The sequence below is a fragment of the Dendropsophus ebraccatus genome, chromosome 7, assembly GCF_027789765.1.
Source record: "Dendropsophus ebraccatus isolate aDenEbr1 chromosome 7, aDenEbr1.pat, whole genome shotgun sequence".
Classification (NCBI taxonomy): domain Eukaryota; kingdom Metazoa; phylum Chordata; class Amphibia; order Anura; family Hylidae; genus Dendropsophus; species Dendropsophus ebraccatus.
In genome coordinates this window covers 103327244-103345326 of record NC_091460.1, presented here as the reverse complement: position 1 = coordinate 103345326, position 18083 = coordinate 103327244, and the positions used below count along the sequence as shown (strand labels likewise).

The 18083-nt window shown below is 43.6% G+C and overlaps 1 protein-coding gene across 1 annotated transcript; it reads right to left on the bottom strand.

The window, feature by feature from the left end:
* Positions 1 to 10236: 10236 nt before the first annotated feature.
* MBOAT4 (membrane bound O-acyltransferase domain containing 4) lies at positions 10237 to 15557 on the bottom strand. The gene is made up of 3 exons (XM_069976193.1): positions 15322 to 15557; positions 12916 to 13140; positions 10237 to 11473 (listed from the first exon to the last, which is right to left on the bottom strand). The coding sequence occupies exons 1-3, from the start codon at positions 15435 to 15437 to the stop codon at positions 10519 to 10521; spliced, it is 1296 nt and encodes a 431-aa protein (XP_069832294.1). The 5' UTR covers positions 15438 to 15557; the 3' UTR covers positions 10237 to 10518.
* Between the last annotated feature and the right edge of the window lie 2526 nt (positions 15558 to 18083).

Here is an 18083-nt window from a genome sequence, read left to right as displayed (position 1 = left end):
ATGTCATATACTAAAGGTGAAACATTTCATGTTTTGTATATTCATGTGTTTAATTTTTAAAATAATATTGGAAAATAAACTATTAAAAATTCACTTTCACTGGTGTCACTGTGCTGTGTTTTTTGCCTTTCCCTTCAGTTTTTTATTTTATTTTTTTTGGTTGTTTTTTTTAACCCTTTAGGCAACCTTTACATGTTCAGTAGGTTTTCAGGTCCGCATATAGTCCCGCTATTTGTACCCGTGATCCGTGAAAAATGGTCCATAATTGCATCTGCAGACATCGGCAAAAATGTTAAACTGGTAGAAAAAATAATAATTAACAAGTTTGCTTAATTCTCATCCGCATAATCACTAGAGATAAGCGAACCTTTCGCACTTTTGGTCTGAAAGCAGTTCGCTCGATCGTGATGCCTGTGATCCCGGGATCACAACTACGCACCCGGGATTACAGGCATCACGATCGAGCGAACTGCTATGTGGAAATCATGGATTTAGTCATTGGCTGTATCCATGTTTTCCAGACAACCTTAGAGCTTTATCCAAGTTCAGCAGCCCCAGCTAATCAAATGCCGAACGTTCGGATCGACTCGAACCCAAACCCGGTTCGCTCATCTCTACTGGCCGCATATTTCCGGGAACGCAACTATGCCCCCGGGATCACAGGCATCACGATCGAGCGCAAATGCCATTGGACCAAAAGTCCGACAGTCCGCGCATCTCTAATAATTACGGATGTGACATCAACAAAAAAACACAGATCCTATAGACTTCTATTGTATAATCCATACCGCAATCACAATCCGCACAAGGACATTTCCTATTTTTTTCACAGAACAGATTGCGGATCCATAAAAAAGTGGAATGTTTGAATAGCACAATAGAAATCAATGGACAATAGGTTAATCCAGTGGCGTAACTACCAGGGTTGCAGCGGTCGCCACAAGGGGGGCCACCCCTCATCAATCACTCTTGTGACCGCAAGCATTGTGTTGTTTGCGGTCACAAGAGGCCGCCTCAGTCTGTCCCCGGATCATGCGCTGCTGCCAGGGGTGTTGTGTCCTATCCCTGGCAGCGCGCACATCATAGAGTTCCCTGTGCGCCTGTTAACTCCGGCACAGGGAGCGCACATTAGAGACGCTTCCTGTGCTGGAGGTCCCAGCACAGGGAACTCTATGATGCGCGTGCTGCTGAGGATAGGACGCCACACCCCCGGCAGCAGCGCATGATCTGGGGACAGACGGAGGCTGAAGAAGAAGAGGATCGCCGGGGGAGCGCGTTGTTAGGTGAGTTGTGTGTGTTTTTGTTTTTTCATAAAGGAAAGAGGGGGCTATCTATAGGAGGGAGGGGGCCATTTATAAAGGGGGGGGAGAGGTGGCCATCTATAGGAGGGGGTCATCTATAAGGGGGGGGGGGGAAGGGGCCATTTATAGGAGGGTGGGAGAGGGGGCTATCTATAGGGGGCAATAAATAAGGGGGGGAGGGGGCCATCTATAAGGGGGGATACACAGAGGGGGCATCTATAAGGAGGCCACATAGTAGGGGGCATATACTATAAGGGGGGATACACAGAGGGGGACCATCTATAAGGAGGTTTTGGTGATGAACTCGTCTGGGGGTGACAGCCTGCCCAGCCAATCACTGACTGAGACAGGACAGCACTGCAGCTAGTCATTGGCTGAGTGGGCTGTCACTGCAGAGATGAGTCTGCTTAGGAAGTAAATTGTTCAGCCAAGATGATGTCAGAGGACACCAGGGGAGTGCGGAGAGGTAAAAATTGTCTGTTTTTTATGTTCTGCAACTGGGCAGCAACATATTAAAAGTTTGCACAAGCCAAAAAGACAGAAATGGCTGCACATCTCACCCATGGCTTGCACGAAAGCCTATTCAGCTATATTTAAAACCAACATCAGAAGTTAGTATATAATTTGGCCAAACCATATTGCCTCATGTACCACGTGCAGGTCTTCTGATACACATGAGTCCCTAACCAAAAAACATCACTGTGCCGGTAAGCGACCACAATCCCCGCATATTAAAAGTTTAGTTGGAGCAGACTATCTCTAAAAGAACAAAGTTGTAGATGTTGCAAATTTTGCTTGACTGCTTACACAATATCAGTATTAAAAGGCTACCCACAGGGGAAAAATGTTTTTGAAACAACTGGTGTCAGATAGTTAGATTTGGTAATCATTTCTACTTAAAATATTACAGTCTTCCTGTACTTATCAGATGCTTTATGTCCTGCAGGAAGTGGTGTATTCCGTATTCATGGACAGAGTGCTTTCTTGGCACCTTTGTCCATGACAGGAACTGCCCAGAGCAGGAGCAAATGCCCATAGAAAACCTCTACTACTTTGGACAAAGGTGGCAGCAGAAAGCACTGTGTGATATTAGAAAGAATACACCACTTCCTGCAGGACATACAGCCAATGATAAGTACTGAAAGACTTGAATTTTAAAATATATAACTTTCTGACACCAGTTTAACTGAAAACAGTTTTGTTTTCACCAGAGTACCTCTTTAAATTGTAAATGTCATTTAAATGTCATTTTGCAGAAATCAGTAACTATCAGTAACTAAATCAGTATCAATACTACAAGCAATTTTAAGAAACTCTGTAATAGGTTTTATGAAGCAAAATAGTTTCTTTCTTTTCTGTGTCCACTTTGGTCTATGAAGGGGGAAGGGGTGAGAGGGAAAGAGTGAGCATGGAGGGTAGAAAAGGCAGCCCTGTACAACACAACATCCTTCAATCTAATCTCACCAAGTTCCCAGACCAGCACTGAGCAGTCTGACCTGTGAATACAGCGTTTTATGTTCCCAGACAGTCTCCAAACTGCACAGCTGCTTGTCTCCTCTTCCTGCTCACTCATCCTCCTCAGCCCCTCCCCTCTCCATAGGATATAATGGACACCCAAAACCTGTCTTCACTTTGCTCCTCTGTGTGGTCACATGATCACAATGAAGAAAGGGTGTGTGTTCAGCATGGACCAATCAGTAAGTGAGAATCACAGAGCTGTGCAGGAGGACATGGACAGAAACTTTTCTATACAGCAGTGTGTATGGCTGAGTGTAAGTGCTTATAGCAGGACTGTGTATAGCTGAGTGTTAGTGCAGGCACATTATAGCAGCAGTGTGTATAGCTGAGTGTAAGTGCAGGCACATTATAGCATGAATGGGGAGGATGGGAAACACAAGAGCTGACAGAGACTGCAGGGAGCATGAAGGAGTGAGCAGGGCGGATGTGGGCACATACATGCAGCACTCTCTGTCCAGGGAAAGAGGGGTTACAGCTATGAAGAGATTACCTCCACAGTCCTGTCCCGTGATGCAAGCCCCAGCCTGAAAAACTGTGAGCTCTTCTTGCAAAATGCTCTCAATCCAAGTTACTCTTAAACCAAGGTACCACTGTATATTAGCAGTGACATACCATCTTATTAGTGTTAATAAGCTAATACGGAATTCTGTCTTGTGACTAATTATCCACATCCTGTGGGAAATATGGCCTGTGAATAGCACAGCAGGATGCTGAGATAGAAAGTTCTGGAAATTAGCTTCCCGTGGGTGTAATAGCCCTATAGTTACAGCTGAATACATTTCCTTCCAGTTCATTGTACATTTGCAAAGTCATTGAAAGTGTAGAAAGATGAGTCCTAACTACTTGCACATTCCCTGAAGTCTTCTATCATTGTGCTATATACTGTCTGTAGGTTTCCACAGGACACATATCATAACCTTTCTGTGTCTCCCTTCCCTTAGACACTCCTACACAAATTCCTAGGTGAATCACTGCGTAAAGCAAATACAGCGAGCCCTGGGTGGTTCAGTCCTTAGTGTTTATGGGAACGTCTATCTGGAAAGTCTGACGTAGAAAACCGATCAATTATTAACAGTGTAGACGCAATTAGCAAAATACAATTAAAATGGAAGAGATAAGGGAAACAAAGAAGGAGAGTCTGCTGTATTATATGTGACTGTATAGATGGATACTAATAAGGATGATATCTAATGTACAGCACATAGGAATGGCGTACTATGGGGATTTGCTACTGCTCTGGACAGTCCCTGACATGGACAGAGGTGGTAGCAGAGAGGTGTTTCAGACTGGAACAAATACATCACATCCTGCAGGACAGTTCGCTCATCTATACTTACCTGTCCACGGTCCCCCAGTGTCCTTCTGGTCTACAATGTCCCCTGCATCCATCTCCACCCGCTGAGACAAGACAGCGCCGCAACCAATAATTGGCTGAGTGAGCTGGAGATGGCTGCAGACACCGGAGACCCATAGGAGGACAGCGGGAAGCGCGGACAGGTAAGTATACCATTTTTTTATGTGTATTAAATTGTGCGTCCAGCATCTTTACAAACTCGTTATGAATCTCGGTTTGTAAGATTCTGTTCTCTAATCTCCAGTTACATAGTTAGTATAGTTAAAACATAGCTTTCTTTTGGAATAACCTTTTACATGTCCCAGGGACATGAGACCCCAACAATGAGGAGAGCTAGCAAGGAAAGGAATTACAGTAGTGAGCCTCCATCTAGTGGCCCAACAGACTTATAATTGAGCAGCAGTATGAAGACTGCAGCGTGCCGGGAGAGAAATGCACTACCATGCGCTTCTCTTGGCTTGTTGTCTTGTTCGGCAGGGGTCTCAGAGGAGAAACTCATTAAAACTTTTGACATGTACCGGAAAGGCTGGGTTCACACTGCGTATAACATATCCAGTTTTAAATGGTTACTTTTAACATACACAAAAACGTGGTAAGAAAAATAAAGGATCCATTTTTTTTTTATTTCTTTTTTAATAATAATAATAATAATAATAATAATAATAAAAGGCAATGGAAAACGGATCCAAATGGATTGCACACAGTTGTATCCGTTTTTTCTTTCATAAACAGACTGCAAAAACGCAGTGTAAACTGCAGGGACCTAGGAGGTTGTTCACACTACAAAGTTTATACAGAATTTGAAGTGGAGTCCACAGCAGGGACTCTACTTGAAGTTCCACCTGTCCCATTTATTTAATAGGACATCTCACATGCACTCAGCCATCCGCCTAAAGAATTGACATGGGGGCAGAATCACCCCTTTAACGTGGCCTATGCCAGCCATATCCCCTCCTCACCTGATGGCCGGATAGGAGGGAGTGGCCTCCTACCCCACCTGATTTATTATAATTTCCAGCCACTGGCAGACAGTAATCACGACAGAAACCTACACCTGCTTCTGTGCAGGTGTAGATTTGTTGAGCCAGGTGCACGGCCGGATGCATTTACTAAGAGGCGTGCGCCTCTTAGTAAATCCGGCCCGGAAAAAAGGGAAAGGCCTTTAAATAAGACTGGTGTATGGTGTATGCTTAATAAATATTGCCCCCTTTTATGCTGCCCCTTCTACACCTACCTACCAAATGCCTATACACTGTGCCATTGGACCTTACTTCTGGCATGTCCCAATGACCTGTCAAATGTTAGTGGCCATGTAATATTTTCTCCGTCATTGTCAATCTGGTGGCCTCAAGTAAAATGAGAGGAATGTGGAGGTGGCCTCAGGGGGCAGAGTAGGGAGGGGAGTTAAAAGTGGGAACTAGGTATTATAGTAGTGAAGTAATCTTGTCTCGCAGAAGTGAGTGCAGACTTTACAGATTATAGGACCAGGAACATCCTTGAGCACAAGTCTGACTATTCCTATTCTAGAGAAGATGTGCCTAAAGCTGTAAATCAGGAAGTGGAAAAAAACGAAAAATTTTCTTTATCGGAAAAGATACTATCCCCAAATTCTCTGGCCATTCTATGTATTAGCTGGGTTGAGTGCACAGGTGATACATTTCTGCCTGTGATTCATCAGCTAAGCAATCCTGGACTGGATATCTGATATGTGAATCACTGAGTGAAGTATGAAGGAAAAAGGAAATGACATGTGTCCGCTAGGCTACATTTGTATGCAGTAACATTTGCCGAGTATATAGTGGGGGGGTGTTATCTTGTAAAAGAGTTTTTCATTTTTATATTTTATATACTTTATATTTTCTGTAAATGTTAAAACCTAGTTCTTAAGGGTACAAACACACACACCGTATACGCAGCAGATTTGATGGTGCAGTTTTGATGCTGTGTTCAGATATTTAGATCTAATCTGCTGCGTAATTGTTGCGTATTTGCTGCGTATCGCAGCAGTAAATACGCTGCGTATATGGTGTGTGTGTTTGGTTATGGGTGTGTGTGTGTGTATGGGTTATCATCTCTCCCTCTTCTGACTAGTCCCAATGTTTGAGTACATGGATGTCATAGAAGAAGTCACCGGCTCAGTTGGCCAGAAGCAAGCTGCCAGACCTGTTGCAGTCAAATGGACATTGTATTGGGGGAATCAAGAGAGAGAGCTTGTTTGACAGCTTTCTAATGTTACAACTACAGCTTCAAATTGCAACTCTGCTGGGTGGCACCTGGTTGTGTCCCAATGCTTACTGCCAGTGGCGTCCTCTGGGTCCTCCTCAATGCCTCAATCCTGTCACTCCATGCTGGTTCCATGTCTGCCTCATCCACCAACATTCTCACTCCTCCAAGCATCTGCTACTTTTGTTACGACCACTGCTGCAATGCCACTCCTGTCCACTGGGACTACCTACAGAGTGGGGATGTATACAGTATGGGGACTACCTACAGAGTGGGGATGTATACAGTATGGGGACTACCTGCCGAGTTGGGATGTATACAGTATGGGAACTGCAGAGGGGGGATGTATACAGTATGGGGACTACCTACAGAGTGGGGATGTATACAGTATGGGGACTACCTACAGAGTGGGGATGTATACAGTATGGGAACTGCAGAGGGGGAATGTATACAGTATGGGGACTACCTGCAGAGGGGCATCTATACAGTATGGGGACTTCCTGCAGAGGGGGATGTATACAGTATGGGGACTGCAGAGGGGGGGATGTATACAGAGTGGGCACTACCCGTAGAAAGATGAAAGCGCTACCAGCCAAAAATATAAAATAAAAAAGCGGGTATGCCGCTCGGTCAGACTTCATTACTAGCTGCATTGACTGGATCGCCAGTAGTGGGCCTCGGAGAGCTGCACCGCATTTTATCAATGCGCTTTGTAGAGTTGTGTCTATGATATTGCACAACCACATCAGGTGAGTGGGAACCTTCACTACTCTGTATGAGCACGTTAATTTGTCTGACATACCACACCAGGAAGCGCCTGTCTACTTTCTGTTTTCACCATTGAGGTATTGTAACCCCTCTCTGTATCCTCTTTAAAATGAATGTACCATCAGGTACATCGCTACTGTTTTTTTACATTTACAGATCGGTGATGGTTCGGGGATGCAAGTGACGCGGTCCTTTTTTTTTTTTGAACCGCCTCCCGTTTCCAGAGCACCTGGCCCGCCTCAGAGCACTGGGGGCAGACACCCCGGCTCCCAGTGTGATGAAACCCCCACCCCTCTGTGACGTGGAGCTGCTTCACAGAGGGGAGATTGTAACACTGGGGGCCCGCGGGCCTGCCCCCAGTGCTCTGGAGAGGGCCGGTGCTCCGGAAAAGACCATCGCCATGTGCATCCCCGCACTGGCGCTGATCCGTTAATGTAAACAACCAGCAGTAATGCACCTGATGGTACGTTCGCTTTAATTGCAAACCACACCTGAACTGGAAAAAAAAGTGGTGCTGTCTCTGAAAGAAAGTGGCCATGTTCTTAGAATTCTGGATAACCCTTTAATGTCTAACTAATGATGGACTGACTTTTAGAAGTAAGCATTGAACCATATCACACCTGCTGCTCCTGCTCATCATGAATAGATTTTATAGGTGATCAGTCAACTATTTACCACTAAGGGTCCATTTACACAGAAATATTATCTGACAGATTATCTGCCAAAGATTTGAAGCCAAAGCCATAAACAGACCATAAACAGAGATCAGGTCATAAAGGAAAGCCTGGGATTTCTCCTCTTTTTAAATCCATTCCTGGCTTTGGCTTCAAATCTTTGGCAGATTATCTGTCAGATAATCTTTCTGTGTAAATGGACCCTAAGCTAATGATTGGCATGTATCCAATCATGTGATTCATCTTATACTGGTATTTCCTGATTCCGCCCTCTCTCTAGAGGAAATGGAAGCCATTAAGTCATTCCTATGTCAGTGTTAGGATACTTTTGGCTTATCTCTATGAATCGGCTATCATGTAAAAACAACGAAAAACAAGATACCAATGCTGTATATTCATTGACCATATCCGTTTAGTTCAAATAATTCTTTGTGAAGCCAAGATTTGCGGAAATACTGCCAGACTCCAAAATGCTGATCTGTCTAGGAGGAAGATGAGTAACAATGGCACTATGGCAGCCAACATACTGCTGTCGGTGGAATAACAAAAAACGTCTGGTCTGGTAATCATGTAAGGAAATATTCTCCTCAATGCTTTGTAAAAGGTGAAAGATGTGATGGAACTAGTGAACTCATCAGCTTTTCCCTACTACTACTTTATTCCCCATGTATCTATTAGAGGGCAACGTCAGCAATTTTTATCATTTTTTAAAATCAACTGGTGTCAGAAACTTATATAGATTTGTAATTTACTTTTATTTAAAAATCTTAAATCTTTCTGTACTTATCAGCTGCTGTATGTCCTGCAGGAAGTGGTGTTTCTTTCCAGTCTGACACAGTGCTCTCTGCTGCCACCTCTGTCCATGTCAGGAACTGTCCGAAGCAGGAAAGGTTTTCTGTGGGGATTTGCTACTGCACTGGACAGTTCCGGACATGGACAGAGGTGGCAGATAAGAGCACTGTGTCAGACTGGAAAGAATACATCACTTCCTGCAGAACATCCAGCAGCTGATAGGTACTGGAAGACTGGAGATTTTAACGTAATTTACAAATCTATATAACTATATATTGTTCCTCTTTAACAAATGTGTTAGGTTGATATACACCCTTTTAGGACAGGAATATCAGGCTTACCCTATTCATACTTTGCTAATCTGTGCCCTGGAATTCTGTTCTATTCTGTCTGTCTGAACCACACAATCCACCTATGCCCACCCTGACAGCAGCCTTTTTGTACTTTCAGAAGTTCTACTTTCTTTGCATCAACATCTTTCTGTAAACTGTGTGTACAGTACTATACCTGGTGATCACCTCCACAATAGCCAAGTTTCCCAAACAATATGCTTGTATCACATAGACAGGAGGAGAGAATCAGGATTTCCTGCTAAGAAGTCAGTTCTTCTCCTTTGTTGCCTGGTTCCTGAGTTTAGTTTTCTCCCTGAGAGAATTACACTGTCACAATGCTGCTGAAGGAGTATAGATGGATACATGGCTGTTTTTTACTATATTTTCGGACAGGTTCTGCTGTTAAAACTACCATGGACAACGAACATTACAATAAACCAATTCTTACTTGTTGCCTCTTGTACTATGTGGTTTTGATATGGTTACTAATGTAGAGTCTATCGGTGATATGTTTTAACGTGTTCAAAACATTTCTTTATGCTAACTATGAGCTTATCCTCCTGGGCTTGACGATGCTACTATAAATGCTTAGGAAGCATGTCTGAAAAGTATACTGTTAAACAAAAGACACAGACACGTTTTATACAGGTATATATTGAATGTGCAGCATCTAAGATTGTGGTGCGGAGAGCGGCACATAGAGTAAGGGGGGGTGACAGGATCGCTTTAAATTGAAGTAAATTACAAATCTATTTGACACCAGTTGATTTGAAATAATTTTTTTTAACAGAGTACCCCTTTAAAGAGGATGTACCGAGGGCACCACAGAGACACCATCACAGGTCTCAACGTGAGTGTATTTTAGGACATTGCCCCCTGGGAAATCAAATATGCAAAAAAAACACTCCAGAGACACCATCACAGGTCTCAATGTAGTGAGCTAGCCAGACCTTCCCTCCGGGAAAGAACAACCAAGCCAAGGAATGTCTCCAGTCAAGGAACCCACCTAAGCAAGGTATCCATCCACATACAGCTGTTTCAGGGTATTTGCCCCTCATCAGTGTGGAGTAGGTTTCTGGCTAGTGGGAGCAATGCTAGTAAGTGCATGAAAAGAGATGATGTGCATGCAAACAGCGAACCCCCACCCCTCTATGACGCGGCTCCATTGATTCTAAAGGAGCCGCATCATAGTGGGGAGGGAATTCCCTCCCACTGGGGGCGGGCTGGACCCCCTCCAGTGCTTCAGCCCTGGCCCGGTAAAAATGTTTAAAAAAAAAAAAGACTGTGGCACCGGCTTCCCCGTGACTGCGCCGTTCTATCCGTGGGTCATATTACCCATGTAATGGGTACCTGATGGTACATCCTCTTTAACTCCCAGCAATCAGCTACTAGCTCTAGAAAGCCATAGTTATTTCCATTGCAGGCTATGACCAGCCATGTAACACATCCACAGTCTAGGTCCTGGCTAGGTTTTCTGAATGAGGAGCACACTTGCATAGCGACACTTCATTTTGGATCATAGCAATAATGCTAATATATAGATATAATGTATAATGTTATGGTTTCAGTTTTATCAAGAATATCAGTGACACACAGTACAAAAGAGGAAATAAGCTGTTGTAAGAAAATACGAGTGCCTTGAGCATCGTCACGTTCCTCATTTCTACAGCCAACATGATAAAAGCAATGATCATTTGTGTCTGAAACCAAGTGATTAGTTTGCAAAGAAATCTGATATATGGTGATTTTGAGATTATGCTTAACTTGGCATGTATCCTGTAATCGGCTTCTACCATCACAGCCCAACATAGGAAACCAACCACCTGTCCGGGGTACAGTCCATGCCACCAAGCAGAAAAAGCAAATGTGCTCAGCAACGGCCACTTTGTGCACTTCTGGAATATGAGTCTTCTGAGCCACATGGCCGTGCTTTTATTCCACGTTCTGGCAAACAATGAGATCCTGTTGGTTGTTTCTAGGGTATAGATGTTGCTGTCAGTATAAGCTATATAGAAGCCTGATCCTACGTAAAAGCCTGCACTGTATAATAGGGCTTCATCCAGCAGCCAGTGGGAGTAGTAGGTGATCTTATATACCAACGCAGTGCTCCACATTACATAGACGCATTCCCACTGTCTGCAATCTGTAAGGTTGTACTCAAAGGTTATGTGGTCAGTTATTATACTTTGTAGTAGATGGAAGATGAAGAAGAATGTGCAGCTTTTACCTACAGTCCAGATGAGCCCCAGGTTATCCCACACTTTACGCTTATTGATCTGCTGCTGGAATTCCACAAATGAACACAATGGGCCACCCAGAAGTGCTGGGAAAAAGAGCAGGTAGGAAAGGACGGCTAGTACAGAGCGCGTCAGAGGAGGATGGGGAAGGGCTTTATCCTTCAACTCCATGAGACCTCTTGTGCTTACAGTCACTTTTTTTTCATGAATATCCATAGCAAGAGATGTAATTTTTTGAGTCAGCAGCATAAGGGAGGAAATCATGATGGACGCCCTATTAAAAAAAAAGCATACCATGAGATTCACCATTTCTGCTATAAAAATTAGATAGTAAGCCGCTAGGGACAGTGAGGGATAAAGGAAAGTGATATGGGATATGTTGGCGCTATGTAAGAGTGAGAATTAGAGATGAGCGCAGCTGGAGCATGCTGGAGTCTGATTGTACGGCATTCTATTAGCGGTGGCTGAAGAAGTTGGATGCAGCCCTAGGGAGTCCGGGAAAACATTGAAAAAGCCAAAAGCCTCCCTAGAGCTGCATCAAACTTCTTCAGCCCCCGGTATTCAAATGCCGAATAATCTGCTGCAATACAGTATGTGTGAAGGTACCCTATAGGCGTATTCCCATCTGTTTAAGGAAAAACTGCATGGGAATGCCGCAGGACTAAACCAGTCAGACCCCATTATCACAAATATATTATCACTTTATGTGATGGGAATACCCATTTAACCGTTCATAGGCTGAATACAGTTTGGTATTTTTTTTTAATTCTACATTGAATCTTCATTTATGAAGTAGATACAACTCGCTTAAAGTGGGTTGTCCAGGAGGGCAGAAAAGATATTACCTATTCTAATTGCCCAACTGTCACATCAAGGGGGGGGGGGTACATTGAATCCGTACTGGAACCCTGTCCACTGTCCTTGACTTGACATGCTTTCCTAAGCAGTACACCTCAACTGGGTGACAGTCCCTACGCTGCTAAAGTGCTGATGCCGTTGAGTGGTAAGAATAGTCAGACAGTCACAATCAGTAACAAGCGATAACGTCAGGCCACAAATCAAAGTATGAAAGATAAACCAATAAACACTGCAGGGGTCAGAACCAAGAGAGCAACACAGTACATAGTCAGAAGCAAAGTGAACACCATAAACAAGCCGAGGTCAAAAACACAGTCAGTAGCGAAGTACAAGATCAGGATACAAGCCGGGGTCAGGAAACACTGCAGAAACGCTGGTGAAATAGGACAAGTCAAAACTCTTTCCAGTGTCAGTTGAATGCAGACAGTGGCTTAGATCTCCCGCCCTGAATCTGCAGAGAACATTGTGCTGCTATTGATTGGTGCTTCTGCTGAATGCAACCTACATAACTTAGCCTGTCCGAGACCACTGCACCATCAGCAAGCCAGGCAGGTACAGAGAAGCCGCCCTGTCTCCATCACCACACCGTGGGGAGGTACGTTTCTAACACCAATGCTCCACTTCTGGCTCAGTCTCCTCTCAGAAGTATACAATCACTGTATGTGGTCAAAACCATGTAGGCATATGGTCACCAATGGCCGCACACAGTCGTCATACTGTGTGAATACTTTTTGATTTAAGACTGTTTCAGAAGTGGAGCACTGGGGAGCGAGGAAAGGTAATACTATTTCCCCAAACAACCCCTGTTTCTGTTTGAGATATGTGCACTCCGTACCATTTCCAGTCTATTATACTTACCTTATAGTCATTAATTCCCGTAAGTAATACTGTCTGTACATCACCCATAGATGGCAAAGTGTTTGCCATGCCATCTGCAGAATAAAGGCCCATCTGTGAATGGAGTGGTGGCCGTTGGTGTGAAACAACACTGTAGCACCCATGGCAGGAGTTAAAACCAAAATGGCATAATAACCCATTGATGTACTGGCTAAAATGACTCCACCAACCAGGAGATATAAGTATCTGAAATAGGAAAAACAACATAACTTATATTATAAAAGTCAAGGAAGGGGGTGGGGGGAGGATAAATACAAATACACAGGACAATAGGCAAGCAGCTTGGCAAAAAGGCAACAACTGTTGGCACAACTAAATAGAAGAAACACAAGATTACTGTACACATTCCTCGGTTTGGGGCTCTATGCAAGATCTCGCCTCATGGGGTAAGGATGATTCTAAAAAAAAAAGTCAGAAATCAGCCTAGAACTACATGGAGGACCTGGTCAATGACCCAAAGAGAGCTGGGACCCCAGTCTTGAAGAATACACGGTATGCCATCATGGATTAAAATCTTGCAGGACACGCAAGGTCCTCCTGCTCAGACCAGCACATGTCCTGGCTGGTGTTAACCAATAACCATCTAGAGGAGGCATGGGAGAAGGTCATGTGGTTAGATGAGACCATAATAGAACTTTTTGGTATCAATTCCACTCAACATGTTTAGAGGAAGAAGAAGGATGAGTACAACCCCAAGAACAGGGTGCCAACAGTGAAGCATAGGGGTGGACACATCATACTTTGCTTTTCTGCAAAGGACACAGGATGACTGCACCGTACTGAAGGTTGTAAGATTTTGGCCAACAACTTCCTTCCCTTAGTAAGAGCATTGAAGATGGCTTGGGGCTTGTTCATCTAGCATGACAATGACCCAAAACACATAGGCATGGCAAGTAAGGAGCGGCTCCATCAGAAGCATTTCAAGGTCCAGGAGTGGCCTAGCCACACCCGAACCCAATACATAATCTTTGGAGGGCGCTAAAACTCAGTCTGTTACCCAAAGACGTCTCCAAAAGATCTGAATTGAAGAGTGAGACAAGATCCCTGTTGCAGCGTCTGCAAACCTGGTCGAGGCATACAGGCAACATCGGGCCTCTGTAACTGCAAGGTTTTCTGGACCAAATATTAAAGGGGTTATCCAGGCTTTAAAAAAACATGTCTGCTTTCTTCCAGAAACAGCACCACTCTTGTCTCCAGTTTGGGGGGAGTTTTGCAACTCCGTCAGGAGTTTCTGTTTTTCTAATTCTGGATAACCCCTTAAAATTCTTTTTCTCTATTGTAGCAAATCCTTATTTCATGTAATAAAATGCTAAATATTTTTTAAAAATCATGCAACGTGATTTTCTGGATTTTTTTTTCATAGATTCTGTCTATCACAGATGAAGTGTACCTACAATAAATATTTCACATCTCTCCATTCTTTGTAGGTGTAAAACTTGCATTATTGGCAGCATATCAAATACTTATTTTCCCCCATGTACATGCTCCATGAAATTTTAATTTCGGTGTTGCTTACACAGGTGCATGCCTGGTTAGAAGTAGGCTGTGCATCTCTCAGCTTTGCTGTTTTAGGACTAGCTGCAGATTGTAATATTTCCATTGCTTACCAGTATTTTCTGCTGTACAGTGACTCACAATATCTGATCTCAACAAACTCTATGTAGACATTGCCCTTTATTGGATTTGAAAGAAAGGACCTCAGCATTACAGGGAAACAGTGATAATAACCACTGATCCATCCTGCTGGTCACCCTGATAGTGGTAAAACACAAAGAATATTACAAAGGTGCATACATGAAAATTAACCTGCAGGGATAAAGTTTGGGCTTTTCTAATAGCCACTTTAAGGGGTACTATAGAAATCCAAATCAGCTGGCGTCAGAAAGTTAAATAGATTTGTAATTTACTTCTATTTAAAAATCTCCACTCTTCCAGTACTTATCAGTTGCTTTATGTCCTGCAGGAAGTGGTGTATTCTTTCTAGTCTGACACCGTGCTCTCTGCCGCCACCTCTGTCCATGTCAGGAACTGTCCAGAGCAATAGCAAATCCCCACAGAAAACTTTTCCTGCTCTGAACAGTTGCTGCCAGGGAAAGAGGTGGCAACAGAGAGCACTGTGCTGGACTGGAACCATAAATTACTTCCTGCAGGACATACAGCAGCTGATAAGTACTGTAAGACTGGAGATTTTTAAATGTGATTGAATTACAAATCTATATAATTTTTTAACCAGTTGCTTTGAAAAAAAACCAAAAATAAAATAAACAAAAAAAAACAAAACATTTTTGCCGGATTTCCCTTTAATGAACTTTTTAGCAATTTACCAATAACAAAGCTGGCATTGGCACATCAAAGCACAAAGCATACCTGAGGATAGTAGGCAAGAGGGCATAGGAGGAGAGATAACAGTACAGCACAGCACAAGGGAAGGCAGCCAACTGGTACAGAGTGATAGGGTGAAATGTAATCTCAATAGAATCCATTAAAAGTCCTGTAATCTGGCAGGTAGCTTGCCTCTCTTGTCTTCATCACCAGTGTAAAGAAGCTGTCACTCCTCATCCTTATATAGTGGCTTAAGACATAAGAAGCACTAGAGAAAACAAACAAAAATGCAGAGACTGCACCTGATAGCCAAGGTGACCAAGGTATCCTGAAGAGGGTGTATTTGTCTACGCTAGTGCAAAGCAACAGGGATTTGTTTTCCTAAGAGCGGCGTCCAGCACTTTGCTATTGTCTTGGAGAAGAAAGCGGATGCAGGAAAAATCTATGAAACGTTAAGCGTGCTAGGTTTACCAAAAATCCCCATGCTGCAGATCAAGTAGGCAGATAATGAGGAAATGAGATCTACCCTGCTGAAAGACTAATGGAAAAGTGGTCAATCTCCGTAGTGATGGAGAGAGTCCTGTTTTGAGGACAAAGGGCAATAGCGCTAGACCGCTTTTCCAATTTTGCAGACAAATATTGGAATACGCATTGTGGGATATAAAGAGCTATGTCTCCGACGCCAGTCTTAAAGGGTGGCAGCAGAGAGCACTGTGTCAGACTGGAAAGAATACTCCTCTTCCTGCAGGGCATACAGCAGCTGGTAATTTACTGGATATTTTTAAATAGAAGTAAATTAAATCCAATTTAACTCTTGTAAACCAATTGATTTTAAAGAAAAAAGCTTACACCGGAGTACCCCTTTAAAGGCTCTTGGAAGCTGGTGCAAAAGTTCTGCCCTGACTAATTTAAAATATTATTCCAAAGTAAACTTACTTTTAGGTGTGAGATTACGAGAGACTCTGACTACTTTGTAGTTACCCTTGTAATCTCTAGAACAGGGATGGATTGGTGGGTCATCATGTCTACAGAGTTGCCTTATGGTGCGTTTACACAGAGAGATTTATCTGACAGATTTTTAAAGACAAAGCCAGGAACAGACTATAAACAGGGTGCAGGTCATGAAGGAAAGACTGAGATTCCCTGTCTTTTCAAGTCCATTCCTGACTTTGGCTTCCAAAATTGGTCAGATAAATCTGCCAGTGTAAACGCACCAAAAGACAGCCCAGTACAGGCTGGTGCTCCTTTTAAAGCAGTGCTTCTCAATTCCAGTCCTTAGGCCTCACAAATAGGTTATGTTTTGAGGATTTCCCATGCAAAGAACACCTGTGATAATACCTGATGCACTATGTACACTCACCGGTCACTTTATTAGGTACACCTGTCCAACTGCACGTTACCACTTAATTTCTAATCAGCCAAACACATGGTGGCAACTCAGTGCATTTAGGCATGTAGACATGGTCAAGACAATCTCCTGCAGTTCAAACCGAGCATCAGTATGGGGAAGAAAGGTGATTTGAGGGCCTTTGAACGTGGCATGGTTGTTGGTGCCAGAAGGGCTGGTCTGAGTATTTCAGAAACTGCTGATCTACTGGGATTTTCACGCACAACCATCTCTAGGGTTTACAGAGAATCGTCCGAAAAAGAAAAAACATCCAGTGAGCGGCAGTTCTGTGGGCGGAAATGCCTTGTTGATGCCAGAGGTCAGAGGAGAATGGGCAGACTGAAAGCTGAGCTGATAGAAAGGCAACAGTGACTCAAATAGCCAACTGTTACAACCAAGGAAGGCAGAAGAGCATCTCTGAACTTTGAGGCAGATGGGCTACAGCAGCAGAAGACCACACCGGGTGTCACTCCTTTCAGCTAAGAACAGGAAACTGAGGCTACAATTTGCACAAGCTCATCGAAATTGGACAGTAGAAGATTGGAAAAACTTTGCCTGGTCTGATGAGTCTCGATTTCTGCTGCGACATTCGGATGGTAGGGTCAGAATTTGGCGTCAACAACATGAAAGCATGGATCCATCCTGCCTTGTATCAACGGTTCAGGCTGGTGGTGGTGGTGTCATGGTGTGGGGAATATTTTCTTGGCACTCTTTCGGCCCCTTGGTACCAATTGAGCATCGTTGCAACGCCACAGCCTACCTGAGTATTGTTGCTGACCATGTCCATCCCTTTATGACCACAATGTACCCAACATCTGATGGCTACTTTCAGCAGGATAATGCGCCATGTCATAAAGCTAGAATCATCTCAGACTGGTTTCTAGAACATGACAATGAGTTCACTGTACTCAAATGGCCTCCACAGTCACCAGATCTCAATCCAATAGAGCATCTTTGGGATGTGGTGGAACGGGAGATTCGCATCATGGATGTGCAGCCGACAAATCTGCGGCAACTGTGTGATGCCATCATGTCAATATGGACCAAAATCTCTGAGGAATGCTTCCAGCACCTTGTTGTATCTATGCCACGAAGTATTGAGGCAGTTCTGAAGGCAAAAGGGGGTCCAACCCGTTACTAGCATGGTGTACCTAATAAAGTGGCCGGTGAGTGTATAATATGCACTATATATATATATATATCATCTGTAAAATACTGAGGAAATCCTCAAAACATAACCTGTTGGTGAGGCCTGAGGACTGGAATTGAGAAGCACTGCTTTAAAGTAATGGAATCAGCCCATTTCTGAGATTGCTAGGGGCCCAACAGTCGGAACCCTGTGATTTCATACTTATGCTTCAACCAAGGGCAGTGAAGGAGTTAATATTATTATACTTGGTGGAACAGGACAGTGAATGGG

Coding starts and splice junctions, on each gene's coding strand:
- MBOAT4 (XM_069976193.1), bottom strand. CDS start 15,437: ATGGATTCTATTGAGATTACATTTCACCCTATCACTCTGTACCAGTTG. Junction 13,141..15,321: donor CTCTTGCCTACTATCCTCAG/GTATGCTTTGTG, acceptor TTCCTATTTCAG/ATACTTATATCTCCTGGTTG. Junction 11,474..12,915: donor CGGGAATTAATGACTATAAG/GTAAGTATAATA, acceptor TTTTTTTAATAG/GGCGTCCATCATGATTTCCT.